Consider the following 22,842-nt stretch of genomic DNA (forward strand, 5'->3'; position numbering starts at 1 on the left):
TACTTACAGTTAATCACAAAAACTAATATTTACAAAGAAAACTTTTTTTCAGTTCTGTTCGCGAGCGCATGCGCATTTGCATTCAGCTGGCGTCTACGAGTTAACTGAGACGATAAATATTTAATTGTGCAGGTGGCTGTTGTTGTATTTACTTTGAGATTTTAAATTATATATTATTATTATTGTTTTACAGAAATGTGTGGTTGTCACATATGGATGAACACATGAGCAGTAGTTTAGACTTTCATTTCCCGTATGATATACATCCTGCTTCCTGTATTCTCTTTGTCACAACCTACAACAGATTGTACACAATCATCATGGCGACCCAGGATGGTGGGTATTGAGAAAATGTAGCAGAATTTCCTTAATATGTTTAGTTTAAGTCATTCTTATTCTAAATCAGCAATGCCTGTTTTCAATATTGTTATTAATATATTACGTTAAAGACTGACTGTAATGTAAATGCAAATATCTCCTTTGCGATTTTCTTAAACTGTTCAGCTAGCTAACGTTAACGATTGCTAACGTCAGTTAAGTTTATCTTGTTTTTGGAGGACTGGGGGTAATGTTGGAAGAATTAACATGTGTTAGGTTTGCTCTCATACACTGAGAGCGTTAAAGACCTAACTAATTATTCTCACGTTAAGAATGGTAAGCAAAATTCTAATAAGCAGTGTCCTCCGTTAACGTAACCAGTTTTTTAACCATTGATGTAAAAATTACGTGGGGTTTTTTTTTTGTTCTTGTTTTTTTTCCCTGGCAGAATTTATCTTAATTTATAAAACAAGTTTAAATCAGTCGTCGTTTGTAGGTTTTTTTTAATGCTCTTATCGGAGGCACAAGTAAAAATTGTGCACTAGATAAAAAAGAGAGAGAGAAAGCGGTGGAAAGAGCTAGACAGACCACGAGAAAGAAAGTAGGTAAGCAGATGAAACGAAACTAGACCTCATCACTAACTTTACGTTCTTTACTAAGGTAACCCTTCACATTTCATGTACATATGGTAGCAAGTATAAGTATCAGCTTATAACACAAAAACAAGTTCTTAAAAATCCTTATGAGTTTTATACAGACAGCAGCGTAAATTAAACGCAGTGAAGTCTGAAGACACGTAGACTTTACATATGACTTATGTTATTTACATCAAACCTGACTGATCAGTGAAGTTTGTTTACTATTAAGGAGAGTTAATGTCATATTTGGGGAATTTTTAAAAGTACATTTAAATAAAATACACTTAATTTTTTGTGACAGAAGAGCAACTGTTAATGATTATCTAATTTACATCTCAACAATATGAGGACTTTCTCCCTTTCTCTGTTATATGACTATATGGGAACATAGTTGGGCTTTCCACTATTAGTCATTAATTGAAAATAGCAGATATAATGTTAACGAAATTCCTAATCAGTTATTAACCACATGAATGTGTCACTTGCAATATAGCATGCTTTTTTCTTATGCACAGCTTTGGAAGAGTGGTGGTCCACCTCCAGTATTAAAAATGCAGCAAACACTGTGTGTATTGTTAGAAAAAGTCTTGATGAAAGACAACTCTTTAAAAAAAAAAGGTTTCCTTTAGTATGGTTTTTGTCTGTTGTTTATTTTAGAGTCAAAAGTTTCTTATTTTAGTGCTAAATGTTTAAGGCGTTCAACATCTCTGCATGTTAAAAAAAACATACTAAAACAATGTTGTTATTCTATTAATCTGGTGGCAATGAAATATATCGGCACTATTTGTAAATGACTCTTCTGCTACTTTTATATTTTGTGATGAGATGATGATCAAAGTCAAACCTAGTAACACATGCACATCACATTAAACACAACACAAATGCAAACTGCTGCAGTGACATTAATGTCCTGGCACACACAGTTGTGTTCAGTCAGTTTGTCATATGATCAGGTGTTCAGATGTGACAGGTAACATAATTGACAGGAGAAAAAAAGCACTGTTTAAACTTTACTCTGGCATGGTTTTATCTACAATAAACAGCTGCAGCTCGGAGTTTTTTTCCCCTCAATATCTGAGCTAAATGAATGACAGAAATATTTCTGGGGTGCAGCTTTGCTCGATCATGACGATATGTTAAAATTGTCAACTGCCTCCATTCACCACTGTAGTGTTTGACACAGTGCTCTATGTTGGTTTAGGTTAATTATATGAATTCTTAAAGCAAAAGATGTTTTATGAGAAAACAGCACCTCTTCAAAGACTTGAAAGACAGCAGTGATGATCGTGGAGAAGATGGCCTCAACTGAAATTAACTTCATGCTTTTTATTGAATTTATAACAACTTCAACAATAAATTCAGCCATCACTGTTTTTAAGTTAAACCATCACAAGTTGAGAAGCTTAATTATGTAGAAAAAGGATAGTTTCACGACCCATTTAGCATGCTAATAAGATTTCTATGGCGATACGACGTGTCCTGAAAAGAAGTATGTCTTTGTAAGGACTATTATGGTATACCACACTCTATGTTCTCTTGTTATCACACAAATCACACGCTCATTTAGGCTCTTTGAGACTGGTCTGAATGAAGGGTTAGGGACATTAATGGAAAATGGGCCAATATGTAAACAGCTGAATGCCATTGCTTTATCAGATTTATGAAGCTATTAATGTTATTTATATCATGTGTGAAAAGGACTTAAGAGATGCTGTGTTATTGTGTAAATAGTCACGTATTCAGAAGATATAAATTGCGCTCTCAGCAGGTGAATAGACATTATTAATTGGGCTGTATAATTCTATGAAACCTAACTTTCAGTGTTATGTTGCATCAAGCAGTTGCATGCTTATCATGTCTGTGGTAGGCAGGGCAATACAGCTATGCATTTCTTATTAGTTGTATTTACAGTCTACATTGGAAACTTGGCATATAATTATTTTGAGAACTGCTGTAGTAGTTATTCATGCATATATAAACCAGAGATCTCATGTTCTTCCAGGAAGTGAAGAGGTCATAATGGAAACTGAGGTAAATCCAAAAGAAGTCGAACCACTTGGTGACGAAGTCGAGAGGGAAACTACGTCTAACACAGAAGCAGGAAACGCCACAACTCAGGACTCTAGTATTAGCAATGGGGATGATGCAGATGACAAGCAGGAAACGGTGGACTTGAAGATTATCTGGAACAAAAATAAATACGATCTGAAAATCCCTGTTGATAGCACCGGCGCCAAACTAAAAGAGAGAATCCACTCACTCACTGGTTAGAGCTCAGAGTTGTTCAACATATTTAATTTAATATAAAATCGGATGGTTTTAGTGATTTGCAAATGTTATTGACTCTTCTTCTTGCTTGTAGGTCTTCCACCAGCAATGCAGAAAGTGATGTACAAAGGACTGCTTTCAGAGGACAAAACGCTACGTGAAATAAAGATTACAAGTGGTGCAAAAATAATGGTGGTAGGATCAACAATTAATGATGTATTAGCTGTTAACACGCCAAAAGAGGTCATTCAGCAGGAAGTTAAAGCTGAAGAAAACAAGAAGGAACCTTTATGCAGACAAAAGGTTATATTTCGTAACTTCAGAGATCAGTCAGATATTTGCGTTTTTGTGATTTTAAACTCGCACTGTGATTTCAGCAACACAGGAAAGTATTGGACAAAGGTAAACCAGAAGACATCATGCCAGGTATTAAAGGAACAAAGGTAAGAGAAGATGAAGGAAGCTCATTCACATCAGCTGCCGCAGCAGCTAACACACACCAGCACACGGTTTAACAGCTGCCTTGTTCCGCTTACAGGAACGATTACCAACAGTGCCTTTATCCGGAATGTTTAACAAGTCCGGAGGAAAAGTTAGACTCACATTCAAACTGGAGCAGGATCAGTTGTGGATTGGAACAAAAGGTGAGATTATGGTCAGCCTCAGTCTGCTGAACTCTCTGCAACACAAAGGTGCTGATGATTAAAATATCCTCATGCTTTTTGCTTTCTCACCTACAGAGAGAACAGAGAAAGTCCCAATGGGCTCCATTAAAAACGTACTGTCTGAACCCATTGAAGGCCATGAGGACTATCACATGATGGTAACTGTTGGTGCTGCCGCCTGCATATTGGATTTATCTGTTTTATGAAAAATGTAAAGACTCAGGGGTGAAAGCAAATTTGCATATGCGGCATGTCACAGAGAATCTTAAGTTATATTTTGCATGAAAACGGTGCTTTCTGTAGATAAACAGCTGTTCATTGAAGACTCAGGAATGTTTGCAAAGTGACAAAGTCATTATTTGGTACTTTGAGCTTTACAGTTTGAAAAACAAACATCCTTTGGCAGGTGATGTAATTGAGGTTACAAGTCGTGTGTTACAGAAGCAGCTTTCAGCATCCTAATAAAAGTCTAAATTGACGGTAATGTTGTGAAGCTTGTGGCAGAAAGAGAGCATTGAAGCTAGCGGCAGGGTTCTGGTGCAGTCATTGAAAAAGTATGGAATGTGATTTCAGTACTTGATAAGTATGAAAAACAATGAGGGAAAAATGAAAGATATTTGTCTACATCGTGTCACCACCAGTGAGATTATGCTGTGAGGATAAAATCATTTATTTTGGATGCTTATCTATCGTGTTGTTGGATTCACTGTAAAAAACTAAAATAATTTATTTAAAAAGTATAGAGTAATTACCTTCTGATTGTGTGATGTTTGGCTAACAGTTCTGTTGGTTATTAAGCTCAGCAGTAATCGAGTGGATCATAAATAATTCACCTCTGTTAAAACAGTATTTTGATTTAATAGCGTTAATGTGACATTAGGTTTAATTAACCTTGGCAGTCAAATTTTAATGGCATTTAATATCAATCTGTCATGCTACCTAATATCTGCATTCATGAGTAGGATTTTGGAGGACTTCTAAGTTGTTGTATTACAACTTCGCACAAGTTGAACAGTGGAGTCAATGAAAATGCTCTGATAGTATTTGTGCAGAGTTAAGCTGTGTTTCATGGCGTAGATCACAGTACAAACACTCGATCAATACAGCTGCATCACAGTCTGCATTACTAGTCCAAATCAATGTTTCCTTATGCTTTGAGAGCAGAGATGTTGACTCAAAATCTAATATTGTGGAGTCACAATGGCACACTTTGTGGAGAGGAAATGAGGATGCTTTAAATGGACTTTTTTTTTTCATCGAGTTTAGAAGATGGCAATGTTGGGTAAAGCTTGGTGTTTTTGGTCACTTGCCGTATTACAGATATGCAAAATACATGCTTCTCAGTGATCTGTGATATCCTCCAAAAGAATTCCTTTTTAAAGTTTATAAGGAAGATGTTAACTTATTATCAGACCTGTTGGTACTTCTTAGGTTTAGTTATGCAGCAAACATAGCATGTAACACCAGATGTCATGTTTAAGTTATTTTGAATGGCAGGATCTTAGCCTAAAAGTTTTCTTTTTTTTCATTTAAAGCTGTATAATGACATTAATCTTGGTCAACATGATCATCTTGGGGCCACTTTAGAAATAAATTTGATATTAGCACATTGAAAGTTAACATATAACCATTCACCTACACTGATCATGTACTGCTAATGGAAATGGGAAGCAGGGGTTAAGTTGCAGGGGGTTGTGACAGATATTTGACTGAGGTGTAATAATTCATCAAACATGAGTTTTCTAAAAAAAAAAAAAAAGCCTAAAACTTTGTTTGCATGTTGAAAACAGAGAAGGTTATTTTTTCTAAAGAATACAGAGTACTTGTGGTAGCCCTATTTAGGACTTTAAAGTGTGTGTTGTGATGTTAGATAATATCCACAGACCATAAAAATAGCCATTATTGAAAAGTAAATTCTAAATTTAGTATACTTACATGGATGAATATCTCAAAACCACTAAGCAGTTTTTTTCCCCCTCATTTGCAGGCTTTTCAGTTGGGTCCAACGGAAGCTTCTCAGTATTGGGTCTATTGGGTGCCTGCACAGTTTGTTGATGCAATCAAAGACACAGTCCTTGGAAAATGGCAGTATTTCTAATGTGCCTCTTTTTTTTGACAATGATGAACTGGGATTGAGAGGATGAACCAATGAAAAATTAACTGGAGTCAACATTGAGACTAAAGAACTTCTTGGGATATATTTGAAGGAAACTGACGGATGCCTGTGGACTAATAATCATATTCTTTTTAGGTTTTAAAGTGCACTATGTTGGCAGCATAATATTTCTCAGTCCTGTTGATCATTCAAGGTTCTCAGCAAATCCAAGGGAAAACAATAAAAAAATGTACAGAAATTGCTAACATTTTTCTTCATTTGTTCTTAAAGAAATAAAAAATTATTTAATGAAATTAATGCAGGTGTTATTGTCCTGTTTTCTCAATCCTTCTTAAATTAGCCCAACTTTGTCTTTGATTTTTTTAAAGTTTTTTTTTTTTTTTTCCACAATGAAGACAGTGAGTGAGCAGATCTGGTTTAGACCAACTCAAAATTTTTCAAGTTTGATTCAATTTTTTTTTTCTTTCTTTCTTTCTTTAATGAAAGACAAAAGAAAAAGAAACAATATTTTCCTAGTGGTTTTCTGCTTATTAGCCCAGCTGCAATATGAAGCGGTTTCCTTGTATCGAACAGTCAATGAATGGGGGATGAAAGTCTGATTTTTCATCTGATTCCAGCGGTTTCTTACAATTTTTTTCAGAGAAACTGTTTTGCTTCTGTAAAACTCTACACACCGAGTAGAGAAAATTAAATTAGATTTACAAACCAGATTAAGCAATTATTCCAGACTGACCTATTTGTCCTATTATGGGTTGAGCTGCAGAAATTCTTGTAATTAACTCATTCATCAGAATTACAATCAGGACCTACATAACAAGCATTCCTTAGCATGGCACAGATTTGGCTGGTTGTACCTTTGGAACAGATAAAGGAAGTTAGTTTGGCTTGTGGAAGGTTTGAATGAAAATTGGTTAATGTAACAATTCATCCATTCATCTTCCATACCAGCATATTCCAGTGCGTGGTCACAAGGGGCTGGAGCCGATCCCAGCTATTAGGCGAGCGGCAGGGTATACCCTGGACAGGTCACTAGTTGATCTAATCATAATTTGTGAGTTTATTTTATTGTAATTGTGTGTTCTTCTATTTTTACTCCGTTTAAACTGTTCTTCCCAACCAAAATGACAGTTTCAGTCATATAACATGCATCTTAAACATTTCCACAGTACAAGGATAAAGTTTAATTTGGCTTCTCTGTCTAGAACTAGCTTTTCTACTTGGTCCTACCTTCCATTTTACAGGGATATGGTTTCCCTTTTGGTGGGGTTTGGGGAGTCATTGGCTAGTGGTCATCCTGCCATCCAGATGGCCCCTAATCCACCATTTGGTGGGCTAGATGACCACTCAATTTAATCCTTAATGAAAGGGAAGTAGTTTATCCCTGAAAATGGGGGCTTAGGGTCAAAGGGCAGAACTGAGATTGGGCTTAATTTTTTTTTTTTTTTTCTAATTTCTCTGCAGTAGTTTTGAAATGGATAAAACTTAAGTCTGTACCAGATAAGCTGGTTCTTAGAGTTAAATGGAAATTTCCTCCGAAGTTAGACTAATAGTTGCCCAGTACATTAACTGTGATTTTAAAAAAAGAATGAGGCAGGAAAGAAATAAGTAGGTAAGATACTTATTAAAGTAATTAAGTGCACTATATTAGGTAAGATCTCATTACCTATTAAAGTGTATGGATTTATCCTGTCACTGCTGCCCCAGTTATTTGATTTAAAAGTAAAAAAAAAGTGTTTAAGAAAAATTACCAATATGCCAAGCAAATGTATTTATAAAGCATATTACATGTATAAGTTAACCCATTATACTGTACATGAATAATACAACTTCTATCGTGGAAACGCACCTTCCAAACAACGATATGGCCAAATGTTCATGTTAATGTAACTGATAATGAAACAAATCCAAAGTGTGTCGACATGTTTAACACAGACAACGTTCATGTCTGAAGCTTCTACTTTGAAAAATTCTGGCCCGGATGTTGTTGCTCCCGGAAACGGTCCCAACTTCCGGTTAAAGATTGGCGGGTCGCTAGAAAAGAGACTTTTGGAGCTGTGCTGTGACATTGTTGATGTCCTCGATTATGTCCAAACTAGCAATTAGTGAAACTGACAGGAAACGTCCCCCGCCCATTAAAGTCCTGTCTGGCCAGCTAAGGACGGCGGGGATCCGGGGTGCCGCTGAATGCGGGGAGGGATGTGTCATTAGGGTGGCCCGGGGGCGCTCTTTGCGTGTCTCAATGGTGTGGATGCAGGGGACTATACTGGAAGTCCAACTGGAGAGAAACACCGTGCTGCTGATGGATGAGACGGGGACTTTCTCAGTTCAAGGAGTGAACAATATTCCCAAAGGAAAACCGTGTTTGTCCCAAGGTAAAGTAACCTGAGTAAACCTGGTTTTTTAAAAGTTATTTTGCCTTTTATAATGTGGAAGTTACTAATATTTCTGTTTTGGAACTATAAAAAAATTAAGTCATCTGCCAAGAAATGTTTTATTTTTTATGATTACTTTTTTAATTTAGACTTTTGGTATGTTATTGGTTGATTTATTTTAGCATTGATGATATGTATTTTAAATTTACTATTTTCCAAAGATAGAACTGCATATAGATTAGTTTACAGACATGTGTTGAGCCCATTTTCCTCTGAATGTATGCCGTCACTTAACAGACTGGTGCTGTTGCAGGCAAATATGTCATGGTGATGGGCGTCATCCAGACCCTCTCCCCGGAGCCAGTCATCCGTGCGGTGAAGATGGCCGACCTCTCAGAGTTCGCTGTGCTACACAGACAGATGTGGAAGCTGGAAGTAGAAGATCTGCAGCAGGTGCTGGCTTAAAAGTGGAGCTGCAGGCGGAGATCGTGCTATTACAACAGGCAGCACGATGCAGTAGTGATTCTAAACAAAACACCAAGACTACCTCAAAGGAATCATCAGATTTTTCTACAAGTCCAGATTACATATTGAAGGATGAATAGTAATGAGATGTTTGTATATACACAAGACTTGTCATGTTTAGATTAATCTAAAATATCATTGTATGGAAATGGATCTGGTATTTAATGTTTTAAGGTCCACTTAAAATTTTGTACATAAACCTATTTAATATGCAGACTTGAGTCTTATAAAATGTTAAACCATCTTCATTCCATTTGTCATGACTTAAATGGATACAGCTTAAAAAACCTGGTGTCCTTTAGGTGAGGTTTACCAGTATCCTCACTCAACTTGCAACTGGAATCTTAATTAACTGACAGACACAGCAGTTTCAATAGATTAAAAATAAGCTTTATTTGGTAGGGTACCCATTACATTGGTAACACTATTAGATAAATGGAAAGTGAACATGACCTATGTTGACTGATTAAAACAAAAGAATGTCAACCAAACTTCTCAATTTAAGTAATTTATACTTAAAACGTGAAAGGCCATTAACATATACAAACTGCTTGTGAAAAGAAATTACTTTTTTTTCTCTTTATGTCAACTCTAAGTATCAGAAAATGTCTCTGATCAAGGTTTACACATGCTATTTTTGTCACCATTTCAGGTGTTCTACTGAACGATGCGTAGCAAAGTTTCAAGTGTTGCACACTGAATATTTGCTATTAATGATAACACTCAGATCTGATCAGAGAAAACCAGCCACCAATCAGAGGGACGGTCCTGAATGCCCTCCTTTAAAATCATGCTGTGATCAGGCCACTTCCTGTGTTCAGCAGAGGCTTTCAAGAATGACTTGACTCAAGACTGAATACTGCACTTTTCGCAACAGAGCATGAATATTGTCAGCACATCATTATTTAATGTCTTTAAGCAGAAAACTGTATTTTCCAAAGTCATTGTCGTTCGGTGCTATAAGATGATCTTTTCTGGCTTTGGCAAGTTTCATCAAAAGGAATTCCCTGCGCTCCATCCACTCCTTGAGCTCCTGCTCTCCATGTGCCAACTTACACGAGTCATCTTCTGTGCATGTGCCTTTGAGGAACCTGTCGACACACGAGATCAAACCTAAAACATCAAGAACTGCTGCAATGACACCATTCGCTGCGTCTGATACTCTTACCTCTCACAAACTTTGAAAGTGCCGGTTGGAAATCTGTATTGCCAGCAGTTCTGATCGTCCTCGGAGTTGAAAACTCTGTCTTTGTGTTTGTCTGAAGTGATATGCTGCTGCCACTGCTTCTCACTGTTGCAGTTTTTACCACACAGCCAACAATGATTGCCAGCCTGCAAAAAAAAAAAAGTTTACTCACTTAAAAGTGCCATCAAAGTGCCAACTTAGTTTAACCAATCATAGTAAAGTAGTTTTTCCCTGCATACATGGAAAGTTTCTAATAAATCTGAACAATGTAAAAGCTTAATCCATTAGTTCATTGTCATATATTTAGTTTAAAGGCACAACCAAGCTGAAGGAGGCCCTATTTGCCAGCTTATCAACTTACCACTTCCTCAGCATAGTCTGTTGGCATGTGAATCTGTTTGCCATTCTCTCTGACAGAGTTGTTGGATGTCTCTTCACCCCATCCAGGCTTTTGAGACTGCAGCCACTGTTCATAAAGCTGATCCATATCTGGAACTAGATATGGGAATAAAATTGGAGTTGCATTACATACTAAAGCCACTCTAATAATTAAATTCTATTAACTAAAGGAGCCTTTAGAAAACTCACTGTTGTTTTCCTTCATGTAGGTCCAAAGATCTCTTTCTTCAACACTGTGAGCAAATGTGCAATTTCCAATGTACTGACACTTCTTGCCAGCTGTCACATGCATGCAAATCTAAAATAGGAAAAGAAAATGGTTACAAATGAACCAATTTTACATTATGCTGAGAATTTCTAAATGTTAAGATATGTACCTCAAACTGAGATGGGATGGGTTTTTTGGTTGGAAGTGGCCTTACTGTTGTCCACTTTTTCCTTTCAATGGAGCTTACAAGCACCACCCGCCTGTCTTTTGCCCACCTAAAATAAAAAGACAGCTTAATTTAGTAGTCATACATTACTTTAAAGTTCAACATTTTCAAAAACAAAAGCAAATACTTACGTGTGTCTTGCCTTGGCTGAGCAATACCTCTTGTTTTTGTCAGCTTCACTTAGTTGGCCGTTTCTCCAACACTGGCCACAAACAAACATCATCTTCAGATTTGGTGGGCCAAACCTCCTCTGGGTAATGGAAAGCTGCAGACAAGTTTCGAAGGTTAAGATCAGAATACAAGATTTGCATACGCTACAGACTTTGTACAGAAGAGTTAGCCAACAAATCCAACCAAGCAAGTATAGACCATTCTCAGCTTCACCATTGCAGATCAGCAACGTTCATGAGTGGCAAAAAGATAAACAAAGCAGGCGTACTGTTACCCGGCTCAGGTCTACAGCTGGACTTTCGCGTCAAAAAACAAAGTAATGTGCTGCCTTTTGATGCTCCAATTGACATCCCGAAAATTAGATTTTAATTTACAGACGGCCTGCTGACCCTGAACGACGGGCTAAATGGGTTGCTGCTGTCAAATGAGAGAACTGGAAGCTGTCAGAGAGCTCTCAGTTGTGTAGCGAGCACTTCGTTGGTGGTAAGTTTATTTAAAAATTTGTTTTGTACGCTTTCTAAGTGTAGTTATAGTGGGCTGTTCTAATTTGGAGTAAATTTATTCAATTTAATTTATTTAATTTGGAAAATCAAAGATTTTCAGCACCAACAAGTGTGAGTTTTTTTAAAATATCCCTGACTACATAAGTGCTGAACTGGTTTGGAAAGTGTTAAGTCTGCTAGCGCCATGCCTGATAAGAAACTGTTAATAGTCACTCTATAGCAGGAGCAGGGTCCCAGCTAGCTTTTTGCCACCTAACGTGACGGTGTAAACGAACAGTGTGACATCAGTGAGAATGGTCTATAAGCTGACATTAAACAAGTCATTTAGGCAAAAACAAATTGCTTTTTCAAATACACATTTAGCAATTACCAAATGAAACACAAAGAATTATTAAACATGTTCAGAAAGAAACATGCTGTGCTGGTGTTGTGAAGGTTGTGAACTATGTTTCAATCTGTCAAATGTGCAATCTTTGTTTCCTGTTGTCAGTTTTACCTGCACCCCCTGCAATGAAGCGGCTGCATTCCAATACTTTTTTGCCTCCTGAACAATACTTTCGTGAGTGATACCTGAATGATGAAAAAAACAGAATTAAATCTAGGGCATCAGTCCTTGTGGAAAAGAAGAGCATTTTAGAACAACTATATTTCAAATACACCGTCATTCAGCGATTCTAGAAAGCTCAATGCAGCCATACCAAGCTCGTGCTGCATCATCCAGACTTTCAGCTCAATGAGGCTGTGAGCATAGAAGCACTCATCCTCTCTCACACAGCCATAACGAACTTCATGGCGACAAAGATCCAGCTGGCTGTGGGGATTTAAAGGTCTGATTTTTGAATAGCGGACTGTGTTCTCCTTCAAAATGTGGACCAGGCACCTAGAAGACAAACAGGACTAAAAGTCAACATCTTTTTCTTTTTTTAAGTAAACTCAAATCCTTAGTAAAAACCAGTGTCCCTTAAAGACGCATGCATGTGCATGCACATATATACATACATGCACATACAGACAGATTATTAGTAATATTATTATATCTATTAATAATAAGTGATGAAGTGCTGGCAGACTTACTTATGTTCCTCAAAGTCGTGTTTTGTCACCGGATGAGAGCAGAGGGAAGGGTCATCTTTGTTGGTTTTGCTGATTATTCTGGGCTTGTGGTCAAAGCACACCTGCAGAACAAATATGAATTGAGGCGAAGGAAACAAGCGTAATAATACTGAGTTCTTAAGAAAGAAGATAAAGCACAGGGTGATCGATCATTTATTAAAACAATATACAGACACCCTTAAAGGAATCAAGGGTGTCTGTATAGTCAAGGGCATCTTCATCATCATATTCAAACAATGCTTTAGTCTGGTTTGGCAAATATGTGGAAAGCTGGAATTTTTATCTCATATTTTATTTGAAATAATATAAGAGCAGATGGGAGCTATGAGATAGATGTTTTTCCTGCAGTCTCCCAATTTCAAGGGGTAACAAAAAAATCAATCAACTATTAGCTTTTTTTGTAATTGCAGTTTTGAATCTCTCTCTCTCTCTCTCTCTCTCACACACACACACACACACACACACACACACGAAAGCAAAACAATAGTTATAAGTCTTAGCAAAGAGGCCAAGGTTCATGTCACAAGAACAAAGACAAGCTGGTAGTTACGAACAAGGAAGCAATTTAGAGGAAAATGAGGGGAAAAAAACAACAGCAATCTTGGTGGTTCTATTGTAGCTTCAGTATCTACAGTCCCAAGCAATAGATGGTGCTTATTAAAAATACACAGGAAACCCTTGACTGGTACTGTACGTAATGAGTTGTGATTTTTGCTGCATGAAGACACAGTTTAGATCGTTTCTAAAATAAGGGGGAAAAAACAAACACAAATGTCTCCTTTCAAGCTGAAAGATTTATGAGCAAACAAAATAATTCTGCCACAGAAAGTTCAGGTAGTAATTAAGTCTGTATGGACTATGTAGGAGAAAAAAATCCTTCGGTTGACTTGCTGTTCTTCATTTACCAGAAAAAGACCAAACAAGTTTATCCTCTAAGATAAATAGATTTTCCAATAAGCCTAGCTAGTTGTGTCACAACCAATCGTGCTTTCCTAAGGTCACATACGATAGGAAAGTTATTAAATGAGTCTTCGAAAAACTGACCGTATGCCACATTAAGATTACTCACTATACAAGATCAGAAAGTTGCCCATTCTGGTTACCGGCATTTATCAATAGTTACACTCCTCCACCATGAATACAGGAGCATTCTCTGAGCTGATTCTCTTTCAGATACATAAACTAACGTTTTGCCTCATTCAGCAGACAATGTTGCTAAATAATAACCAGCTTTAAGCTTTTTAGACTGGCGAGGTGAAAATCATCATCATCTGATTATCGGTCTGAGCTGCAGACTCGGACTAAAAGCAGACAGAATAAAATACCAAGCAAAAGCTGAACGTGTCTGGTCAAGAAACGTTACTTGTTAAATGTTAAATCTGTCTGTGGTTTCAATATTTCAGGCAGTCAGCAGCTGGCTGAGCAGACTTAATTTAGCATTAATACGGGGTATAATTACTGGCTCTATTACGCAGAGTTCTTTGTATAGTAATGTCAAGCTACTCACACTTTTTCACTTCATTTTAAATAAGGTGCAGCCAACATAGAACTACACTGGTTTGGACTGTTTGTAACTGCAACCACACGCTTATCATCAGAGTAGCTTTGGTAAAGAAACGAAAAACACTCACCCCACAGAGAAACATGAATATTCCACGATGCTCCTGCAAGATCTTTGGGACAGTTAGCCTGACGTTAGAGTTTGGCCCAAAAGGATCGAAGAGCAATTCCCTGGAGATAAACCCTTTCCGCTCTAGAGTCCAAACATCAATCTCCTCCTGGCAGTATGCAAATGTGCAGTGGCCAGGGTACAGGCACTCTTTTCCAACAGCCACCTCTGAAACAGGAAAGGTCATGTTTTAGTTTTCACTCTTAGTCCCCATGATTGTAAAGAGCAAAGAGTACACACTGCCAGGAAGAAAGTGACGGTCACAAAATGTGTTAAAGCTCTTCTAGTACAGAACGTGTGTTTTAAGATGGCTTGTGCTGTACTATAGATGCCATGCTGTACACCGCTCATACATTTAGGGAAACTTTTCCATTGGATTTAATGGGAAAGTTTCCCAGTAGTTATGACCAGTAGTGTAGGTTGAAGGGGAAAAATAAGGGAACAAGACTATAAGAACACTTAGGGAATTGACATTAAATTCCCACCAAAATTCTACAATGAAAAAAAAAAAAAAAAAAAAAAAAAAAAAAAGAGAGGGATCATTTTGTTTTGAAAAAATTTAAAAGTAAAGGAATATACAAGTCACCTTTGCAAATGTAATAAGGTCCAACATATTGGGTTTTTGTTGGTCTGGGTCGAATGAGCTTCCACGTTTTGTCTGGTAAATGCTTGATTCTTCCAAGTAATACATCCTTTTTGCATTTATGCTCTTCGGTGTGAAGTGTGTAATCCAACACTCCAGGTCCTGCAGCAATGGGGGAAAAAAGCAAAACTTCTACATCAAACAACTCTTCCACATCTAGAGATGAATCTTTCTAGTCCACTGCAGCACAAGGAGAAAACAGGCAAACAAGTTACCAAAACGTTCACAAAAAGTCCTCACCGGTTTTGACATAGCACACTGAGCAGGCTTGTTTGAATTCATGTGTTTCAGCTAAGGGGTTCTTTGCTAGATCCACAGCAGCAGGGGAGCCCTTCACATCAGGCATACCCACCGCCATCCCCATCGGAGCGTCATTATTGTTGATCTGCAGTTAAGAGGAAATTTTAGGCATTAGAGGTTGAAGCAAAGTCAAACAACATTTAAAAAAAAAAAAAAAAAAAAAAAAGTAATTACCTGTGGAATGAAGGGACTTGGAACATAATCTAAAGTTTTGGTAACAGGGGTGATAGAAAGAAAAATATTAGATAAGACAGTTTTATCTAAACCAATGTTGATTTGAACCAAAGTAAAACTACAGAAAAGATAAAATAACTTACCGGTATTATAGTCTGATATGCTGAGACTATCCAGAGAGTCCAATGGTGGGGGCAAAGAGTCAAAAGTGTCCATACCAAAATAAGTACTTGACCCCGATTTGTGATACAGAGGCGGCAGATTTACAGTACATTGCTGGGAACCACCATGTAGAAATGGGTTTATGTGAGATGGCATCAGGAATGGACTGGACATGGAACTACCCGAGGCAATACTGGTTGGCAAAGGAAGAGGCCCTTTCACAGTGGGAATATCCTGATGGAAGAGGGGAAGAAAGGTTACACTTTTCCTGAGACATCATATTCTATTCATATGTGAGGTCACATCTGCTGACTAACCAAGGCTGATTCAGGGCCAGCTTGGTCCAGTAAATCGTCTAAATCATCCCCGATGATGTCCGCATCAAAATCTTGACTAGGTTCAAGAATCGGGCAAGGCTTGCTGGTTCGACACCCATTTACAAACGTGAGCACTGGAAGAGGAACTGATGTGGATGCAGACACAGACAGGGGGACAGACTCGAAGCCCGGAGGTTCAGACGTGGTTACAGATAAGATGCTGTTGCTGTGAGGAAGTTCATCTGCCACAGAGTCATTAAGAGGTGGGTGCGCTGCCACTGGAGGTTGGATTGGAGGTGGACATGGAGCCAAAACACTGCTATCCTGGGTCAACTGAGGCACTTCTAACACACAAACAAAAATACATAATGAGTATTCTGCCTTCTTTTGACAAGGAAATCAAAAAGCTTCTTAAAAATTAAAACTCACCAATTTCTATATCTTCAACTGAAGCTGAGCCATGAGAAAACTGAAAAACAATTCTCATGAACACTTGATTTTATCAGATAATATAGTTATATATAATGTTGTGTAGGGGATGTGGCTTACTTTGTCACAAGGGGAATCTTGATAACTAGATCCTCGCAAAACATTCAAGGCAGGCTGTTATAAATGAAAATAAAAAAAACAAAAACATTAGGATAGCCATCAATTAAAAACCAAAACATTTCTCCATGTAAAACAAGCCATGAGCCAGGAAGTGCAAATTTCAACTTGTCACAACTACAACATGCAGAACTAGTTTTCAAATAAACAACAAGACTTCTTTGCTTCCCAGTCGTTGCGCTTTTTGTCACACACATACCTTACTTCTGACATAAGCTTTACGGATTTTCAACCCCAAACATTTGGCAAGGTCCTGAGTCAGCTGTGTGACATTGGAATCCTGAGGAGACAAACATATTTTCTATATTATTACATGAAGTAACCAGTTTTTTTTTTTTATATACATTTTTGCTTGTTGAAATGCTGAAATTCTTCTGACAGAACTATTCTCCACTAAAACATTTATCATTTTAGCCTCTGAGGAAACTAGAAATGTCTGATGTCCACCTTTAAATGTAGTTTTTGTTGCTTTTATCCTAAATCTATTTAAAAAACAATAAATTGTTGAATACGTTAACTTCAGTATGCAGATATAAGTCCTTACCTGAGGCACTGCAAGAGAGCATTTGGCAACAGCCTCATAGGCCTCTTGATGTCTTCCCATCTCTTTCAAGGCTTTTGCTTTTCTGTACAGGGCTTTGTAGTTCCCCTCATTTAACTGGAGAGCCTTTTCACAGTCTTCTAGTGCTTGGTCATACAGTCCCTTATGAATGATAAAGAAACCGAGCAGAGTTAGACAAGCATAGTGCTGCAGAGATAAATCACGCTTATCAGAAATTAACTTTATGTGATCAGTTTTTTGACTCATTTATGGGTGTGTGCCTTCTAAAGATGACAAAATGTTTTTGCTGCTGTGTGAAATGACTCCATGCAGCCTGACGCTGACAGGAAACACAATCTGAACTTTTGTGAAGTTTTTCTTTTCTTTTTTTTTTTTTTTTTACAAAAGAACAATTTTTTGAATCAAAGTCAAGAATTGTAAAGAAAAATAAAATAAAATTGTGCATAGTTTTTTTTTTCTTAAACAATCACATCATGTTAATAAATTACCTTTAAAAGGTGTTTTTTTTTTCCTAGAAGAACTGAGTCAGAGCATTCATTTCCTAATGCTTCTGGTATTTGTGGTAACTTTTAGCTGATTTTGTAACTTCATATTAGTGTTGGGATATAACAAAATCTAACTTCAGCATGACTGCAACACCATATCATCGATGACAAAATGTGTTAAACATTAAAACCATGTCATGTTAAGTCAGTTCATTAGTTTCATCACCAACACACATAATACAGTTCTCCTGTAATGTGTTTTTTTAATACTATTAACCAACAGTTTCAAGGTAATAACACAAGGTTCTGCTACAAAATAAAAGTGAATTGCACACCATTATGTCCTCAGACTAAACAAGGTGGTCTAACTGGAATCAAACAATGTATCAGTGATCAAAATATAAAACCTCCCGACACAAGAACTTATGAAACTCTGGGACATCTGTTTATCTATAACTTATATATAGCCTAACTTACAAATTTATGTAAACGACTGTACATTAAAAAAAAAAAAGAAAAAAAAAAAAGAAGGAACTAAACATGACTACTCGTCAGAATAAAAAAACAGCACTGTACTTACCGGAACAATATTAAGATACGCAGCAGCTCGATTTGCATACAGTTTTTCCAGCAAACCAGTTGGAATACAGATTTCTTCCGTGTCGGCATAATCCGCTATACTCAGCGCTTCGGTGTACATCTCGATAGATTTAGTCCATTCCCCTTCTTTAAACACGTCATTTCCCTCTCCAAACAGATTCCACACAAGGTCCTTTATGAACACCTGGAAGTTCAAAAGAACACAAGTACACTTACCCTCCATGTAGGACAGAAAAACACATCGCTTCTGGCTTTACTCAACCCGCCCTTTTCATTAGATTAACAAACACAAGTGTTGATGGATGATGAAAGGTGCTACAACCACATTCAAATTTACAAAGCTCACCTCGTACTGCTCTTGACTTCCAGGAAATGGAAGGGTGGATCTAAAAATAAAAACAAACTTAAGTTACATATCTTCCAAGTATCAGCTGAAGAAAACAACACGTTTGACAAATGACAGCCTTCGCTGAGGTTCACAAACATTCTTACTTTGACGGCTTGTAATTAAACTGATCATTCTGTCAAGTTTCTTTAAACCAGAAAAACCAAACAATTATATAAATACTTATTTATTGTTTTAACAAAAGAAAAAAAAAAGTTTTAATGAGTTACGAGAAGATTTTCTGTATGATGTACAATACTTTTTGGACAATGAGTTTAAAGCGCAGATCTCAATTTGACTCTCAGAAGCAGGAAAGTGTGTGGGCGTTTGTGTGTTATTATGAATGTCACTGGTTTGATGGGTTGTAGTGTGTGAAATGGCTTCTGGTAGAAACAAGTCAGTAAAATCTACAATAAAAAAACAACTACATCAGCATTAGAGGCTCCTATAATATTACCATTTTACATGCAAAGCAAAAGGCCTCTTATGACTTTTGAGTCAAACTAAATAATATTAATGGCAAGGAAACAGAATTATGTCTCAACATGATCCATTAGATTGCAAACAAGCTTTTTAAAACAGACCAACCAACACCACTCACTGGCCAAGAGGTTCAATTCTACTGATCAAAATATTTGTGTTAACATGAACAGCCAAAAACAAAGGTTCATACCATCGACAGTCAATCTCCTGATACAGTGCTAAACTGGTCAGATGAATTGTTGTACAAACAAACAAACAAAAAGGCTCATGCCATTAACCATCCTAATAAAAGTTTTCTGTTAACCTGGTTCTGGTTCAGCTGCTGTCTGGCATTTGAAGTTTCTGTTTCCTCTTGTATACACTGGAATATGGGAGTGCTACATTGTAAACAATCACACTTTGTTAGGAGGTAGGCTGAGCTCTTCTAACAACAAGCTTCGACTTTCAGCTCCATGTGAAACTAAATACAATAAAAATTAATCCACAAATTCAAAAGCTGTGTCCAAATGAATTTCTTCCGTGTCTTGCTGCTTCTCTTTGGTAAATCTACAGAATCAATAACGGGTCTCCAGCCGTAATCAGAAACAATGTGAAAGCAGGGCAACTTAAGATGACCAACTTTGTGATCCATGGCAACTTGACACGCCATGACACAGCAATGATGTGCACAGGCATATTTTAAGTATTGCTGTTTAAATAGTAAAGGGACCGGTTACAGAAAAAGAAATACAACAGTACGCTGTGTAGCGGAGCTCTAGAACAATGTTTGGACAAACTATGAGTCTGTCTGATGCATGAAAACAAAGCACATATCTCCCACATCGGGGACACAGCTGACTGAAAGTCCATAATCAGCTGTATCACAGCTGATCTGAAGAACAATAAGCTTGTGGTAGCTCAAAAAGGTGGTTTTGACAGGGGAGAAAATTTGATTAGTTTTCTCCCTGCTCATTTTAATAATGAAATCTGTTTTATTTTACTGTACACTACATTTTAAAGAGCTTACTGCTTTCCACCAATCAAAGACAAACAGATAACCAGTAGTCCAGACTAAAATAAACATTTTATAAGCAGGAACACCTTTGTAACTTAAAAATATGCCACTGTTTATGTTGAAACATCATCATAGAATGTGTGGAGTGCTGACGTAGGGGTTTACAATGCCTTTGAAGTATACACTTCAAATATTTAAATTAATATCAGTTTACAATCTGATCTGCTAATGTAAAAGCATATAATCCATAGAGAATTAACCAATTAATGGTTCGTACAGCATCTTAAATAACTGTCTCATTTTTCTAACTCTAAATAGGTATGATAACAACACAAATGTTCATGTTCACCACACATGAGCCAGACTTTAGCAACTAGTGACCTAAACCACACATACTGAATAAACTGTAGGCCTTTCTGAATCTCCTGCCAGCGACTCCTTCTGTCCCGACACACTCCGGACATGTTAGCGTCTTCTAGTATCCTCTCTTCAGACAGCACCTGAAAGAATGAATAACAAGTACTATATTTACCAACAGAAGTAACATAAATAATAATAAATAAACAAAAGAAATCAAATATTACTTTCTTATGAATAATAAACACAAGCAATTCGTTTTATTATCTCTTCTTTCAGCGTTCACAGCCATTATTCAATAAACAGTATATCCAAGTCCTCGGCAGCTTCAGCCAGCTTGCCTTCCTCCTTTCATGCTTCCGCGTTTAGAAATGACGACACACGTCTAGTTCCGGAAATTGGGGCGAAGCATTTTGAGATAGCTGGAGAGTTTCAAAAGTTAACTAAACAGTTGATCCTTAGCTGTTATGACAGCGTCAATCTAACCATTTATGTTTGAGGATCGGGGCTATAAAGTTATTAGCCTTCCAAAATTATTGAATCCTAGCACCTAAAGATAAGGTCCATTATCGGACAGCACATCAATAGCTCTATTCGCTATTTCTGCTTTTACTCGACTTTTCAAAGCTCAGCAATGTCGCCATTTACTAATAAAAATGTACTTTTATTTAGAGGGGTAGAAAATACATTCTGAATAACGTAACGTACGGTTTTGGTATTTTTCGTGTTTTCAGATGAAGATTTAACTCGGAGCAAGATTTAACCCGCCAAATCAAGCTGTCAACCATACGACAGGTAATTAATCACTTAGTGTTGTTTTGATCATTTATATTTTTAAAAATCGTGTACGTTGAGAAAGGAAGATCTGGTTTACAATATGTTGAGAGTGGTGATATTGGCTTTAGGCGGTTTCTCTCGCTGTTCTTAGATCTTCATAACATTTGCATACACACTAGAAATATTTTAGTTTGATAGCTTTCGTTCCAAAATAGTCACGTCTTCCCAAAAGATATCAGGAAGCCAGTGGAAAATAAATAAATAACGCCCTTATATATAAGTTTGGTAGTCTGTCCGATAATGGACGCATAATATTTAGCGCACGTGTGGTACCCGCGGCCAAGGGACCATCGACTATATTTCTTGTTAGCCATCGTTATCATTTGTTAGCAAATGTTAGACAACAGAACAACCCCACATTATAACTAAAAGGAAATACAACCTTTTTGGTCCTGACGCTTGAAACACACAGGCCTAATCAGCAACAAGACGTTAACGTCTAAGTTTCTAGGAAGTAGACTGAAGCTAACAAAGCATAGGCATGTCTAAGTTAAACTAGTTCCTCAACGCAAACAATAGCGAGCTGAAGACGTTTAGCCTTTGACTGAGATCAAGTAAATAACACATGAATTATACAACTAATATAAATGAAAGCACTTACATGAATGGATCTCTGTTCCAGACAACCCTTAAGCCAGTAATATTAAGGTAGAGAGGGGATTTTCGTTTCAGCTACAACAACTTGGCTTGGGCTATCATTGAAGGCCGCCCTTTGCTTCTTCTTCTTCTTTTCTGATGTGAAGGAGCACGTTCATCCACGCGTACGATGTGCTGCCCCCTAAAGGCGATCTGGTGATACAGCGATATTTTCACGAAAAAATGTTAATATTTCTGTAGTTTTTCTTTCTTTCTTTTTTCTTTTTTATAATTTGATTTAAATGGCTTCATGTGTCTTTGCTTTCCTGTACATATTTGTACATATAATTTCCCCTTATCTCTAATTCTCTCATTTTTTTGGCATTTTAATATGAGAAGTTAAAGGTTTTATAAAAGTTTTATTCATGACAGCTACTTTAAAAGAATTAAAAGTGATGGACATGCAGAGTGAGCTTATACATACAATGAGTAAATCAAAATCACTGAAAAATAAATAAGCTATTGTTTATGTCTAAAGAAACATTCAACCTGGAGGTTTGAATCATTTTAACCTTTAGAAGTATAATACATATTATCCATTTATTAGGATACTTTATAAACCTTGTAAGATATTGTCACTGATTAAGAATATTTATAATGTTCCATTAAGTCTTATGAATGCATGTGAATATATACAATGATATAGCTGGCATTGTATTCAAGGTATGTCCCACCTATGGGACATCTTTTTCTTTGTGGGGTGTTTTTGTTTGTTTGTTTGTTTGTTTTTATGCTTGTTTTTTGTATGTAGAGCTCATGGGTCACCCTTCTTTATTAAGGGAAATGTTTATTTGAAATACAAAAATATGTCAGGAAAAATAAACTCTAAGTTATATACCACAGATGGAAATGAGCCAATATCAAAATATGGTGCAATGCATCTTTTTTTTTTCTGAGACTGTTTTTTTTTGTGCATGGTTCCTG

At 36.9% G+C, this 22,842-nt stretch overlaps 3 protein-coding genes across 3 annotated transcripts; 2 read left to right on the top strand and 1 right to left on the bottom strand.

Annotated features, from left to right (window-relative positions):
• Nucleotides 1–191: 191 nt before the first annotated feature.
• On the top strand, nt 192–6,246 carry ubfd1 (ubiquitin family domain containing 1). Its single transcript, XM_041975498.1, has 7 exons — nt 192–336; nt 2,959–3,222; nt 3,319–3,527; nt 3,602–3,667; nt 3,763–3,868; nt 3,965–4,047; nt 5,877–6,246. Exons 1-7 carry the CDS (start codon nt 213–215, stop codon nt 5,985–5,987), a joined length of 963 nt encoding a protein of 320 aa, XP_041831432.1. The 5' UTR covers nt 192–212; the 3' UTR covers nt 5,988–6,246.
• A 1,755-nt stretch (nt 6,247–8,001) lies between these two features.
• rmi2 (RecQ mediated genome instability 2) lies at nt 8,002–9,280 on the top strand. Its single transcript, XM_041969326.1, has 2 exons — nt 8,002–8,377; nt 8,691–9,280. Exons 1-2 carry the CDS (start codon nt 8,077–8,079, stop codon nt 8,840–8,842), a joined length of 453 nt encoding a protein of 150 aa, XP_041825260.1. The 5' UTR covers nt 8,002–8,076; the 3' UTR covers nt 8,843–9,280.
• zc3h7a (zinc finger CCCH-type containing 7A) lies at nt 9,271–22,014 on the bottom strand. Its single transcript, XM_041969294.1, has 23 exons — nt 21,884–22,014; nt 20,485–20,588; nt 18,573–18,612; nt 18,207–18,410; nt 17,124–17,282; nt 16,779–16,859; nt 16,523–16,576; nt 16,403–16,442; nt 15,974–16,317; nt 15,638–15,890; nt 15,495–15,523; nt 15,261–15,405; nt 14,964–15,122; nt 14,340–14,545; nt 12,670–12,770; nt 12,294–12,475; nt 12,092–12,165; nt 11,053–11,186; nt 10,865–10,970; nt 10,677–10,785; nt 10,450–10,583; nt 10,071–10,234; nt 9,271–9,993 (listed from the first exon to the last, which is right to left on the bottom strand). The coding sequence occupies exons 2-23, from the start codon at nt 20,550–20,552 to the stop codon at nt 9,804–9,806; spliced, it is 2,976 nt and encodes a 991-aa protein (XP_041825228.1). The 5' UTR covers nt 20,553–20,588; nt 21,884–22,014; the 3' UTR covers nt 9,271–9,803.
• Nucleotides 22,015–22,842: the final 828 nt, after the last annotated feature.

This window comes from Melanotaenia boesemani, chromosome 2, assembly GCF_017639745.1.
Source record: "Melanotaenia boesemani isolate fMelBoe1 chromosome 2, fMelBoe1.pri, whole genome shotgun sequence".
Taxonomy (NCBI): domain Eukaryota; kingdom Metazoa; phylum Chordata; class Actinopteri; order Atheriniformes; family Melanotaeniidae; genus Melanotaenia; species Melanotaenia boesemani.

Bases quoted from the DNA above. Each gene is read 5' to 3' on its own strand.
- ubfd1 (XM_041975498.1), top strand. From the start codon at position 213: ATGGATGAACACATGAGCAGTAGTTTAGACTTTCATTTCCCGTATGAT. The intron at 337-2,958 runs GTGGGTATTGAG...ATGTTCTTCCAG, and splicing joins CATCATGGCGACCCAGGATG to GAAGTGAAGAGGTCATAATG. The intron at 3,869-3,964 runs GTGAGATTATGG...TCTCACCTACAG, and splicing joins GTTGTGGATTGGAACAAAAG to AGAGAACAGAGAAAGTCCCA.
- rmi2 (XM_041969326.1), top strand. From the start codon at position 8,077: ATGTCCTCGATTATGTCCAAACTAGCAATTAGTGAAACTGACAGGAAA. The intron at 8,378-8,690 runs GTAAAGTAACCT...GTGCTGTTGCAG, and splicing joins AAAACCGTGTTTGTCCCAAG to GCAAATATGTCATGGTGATG.
- zc3h7a (XM_041969294.1), bottom strand. From the start codon at position 20,552: ATGTCCGGAGTGTGTCGGGACAGAAGGAGTCGCTGGCAGGAGATTCAG. The intron at 15,891-15,973 runs GTTAGTCAGCAG...CTCTTCCATCAG, and splicing joins CTGGCCCTGAATCAGCCTTG to GATATTCCCACTGTGAAAGG. The intron at 10,584-10,676 runs GTGAGTTTTCTA...TCCCATATCTAG, and splicing joins CTACATGAAGGAAAACAACA to TTCCAGATATGGATCAGCTT.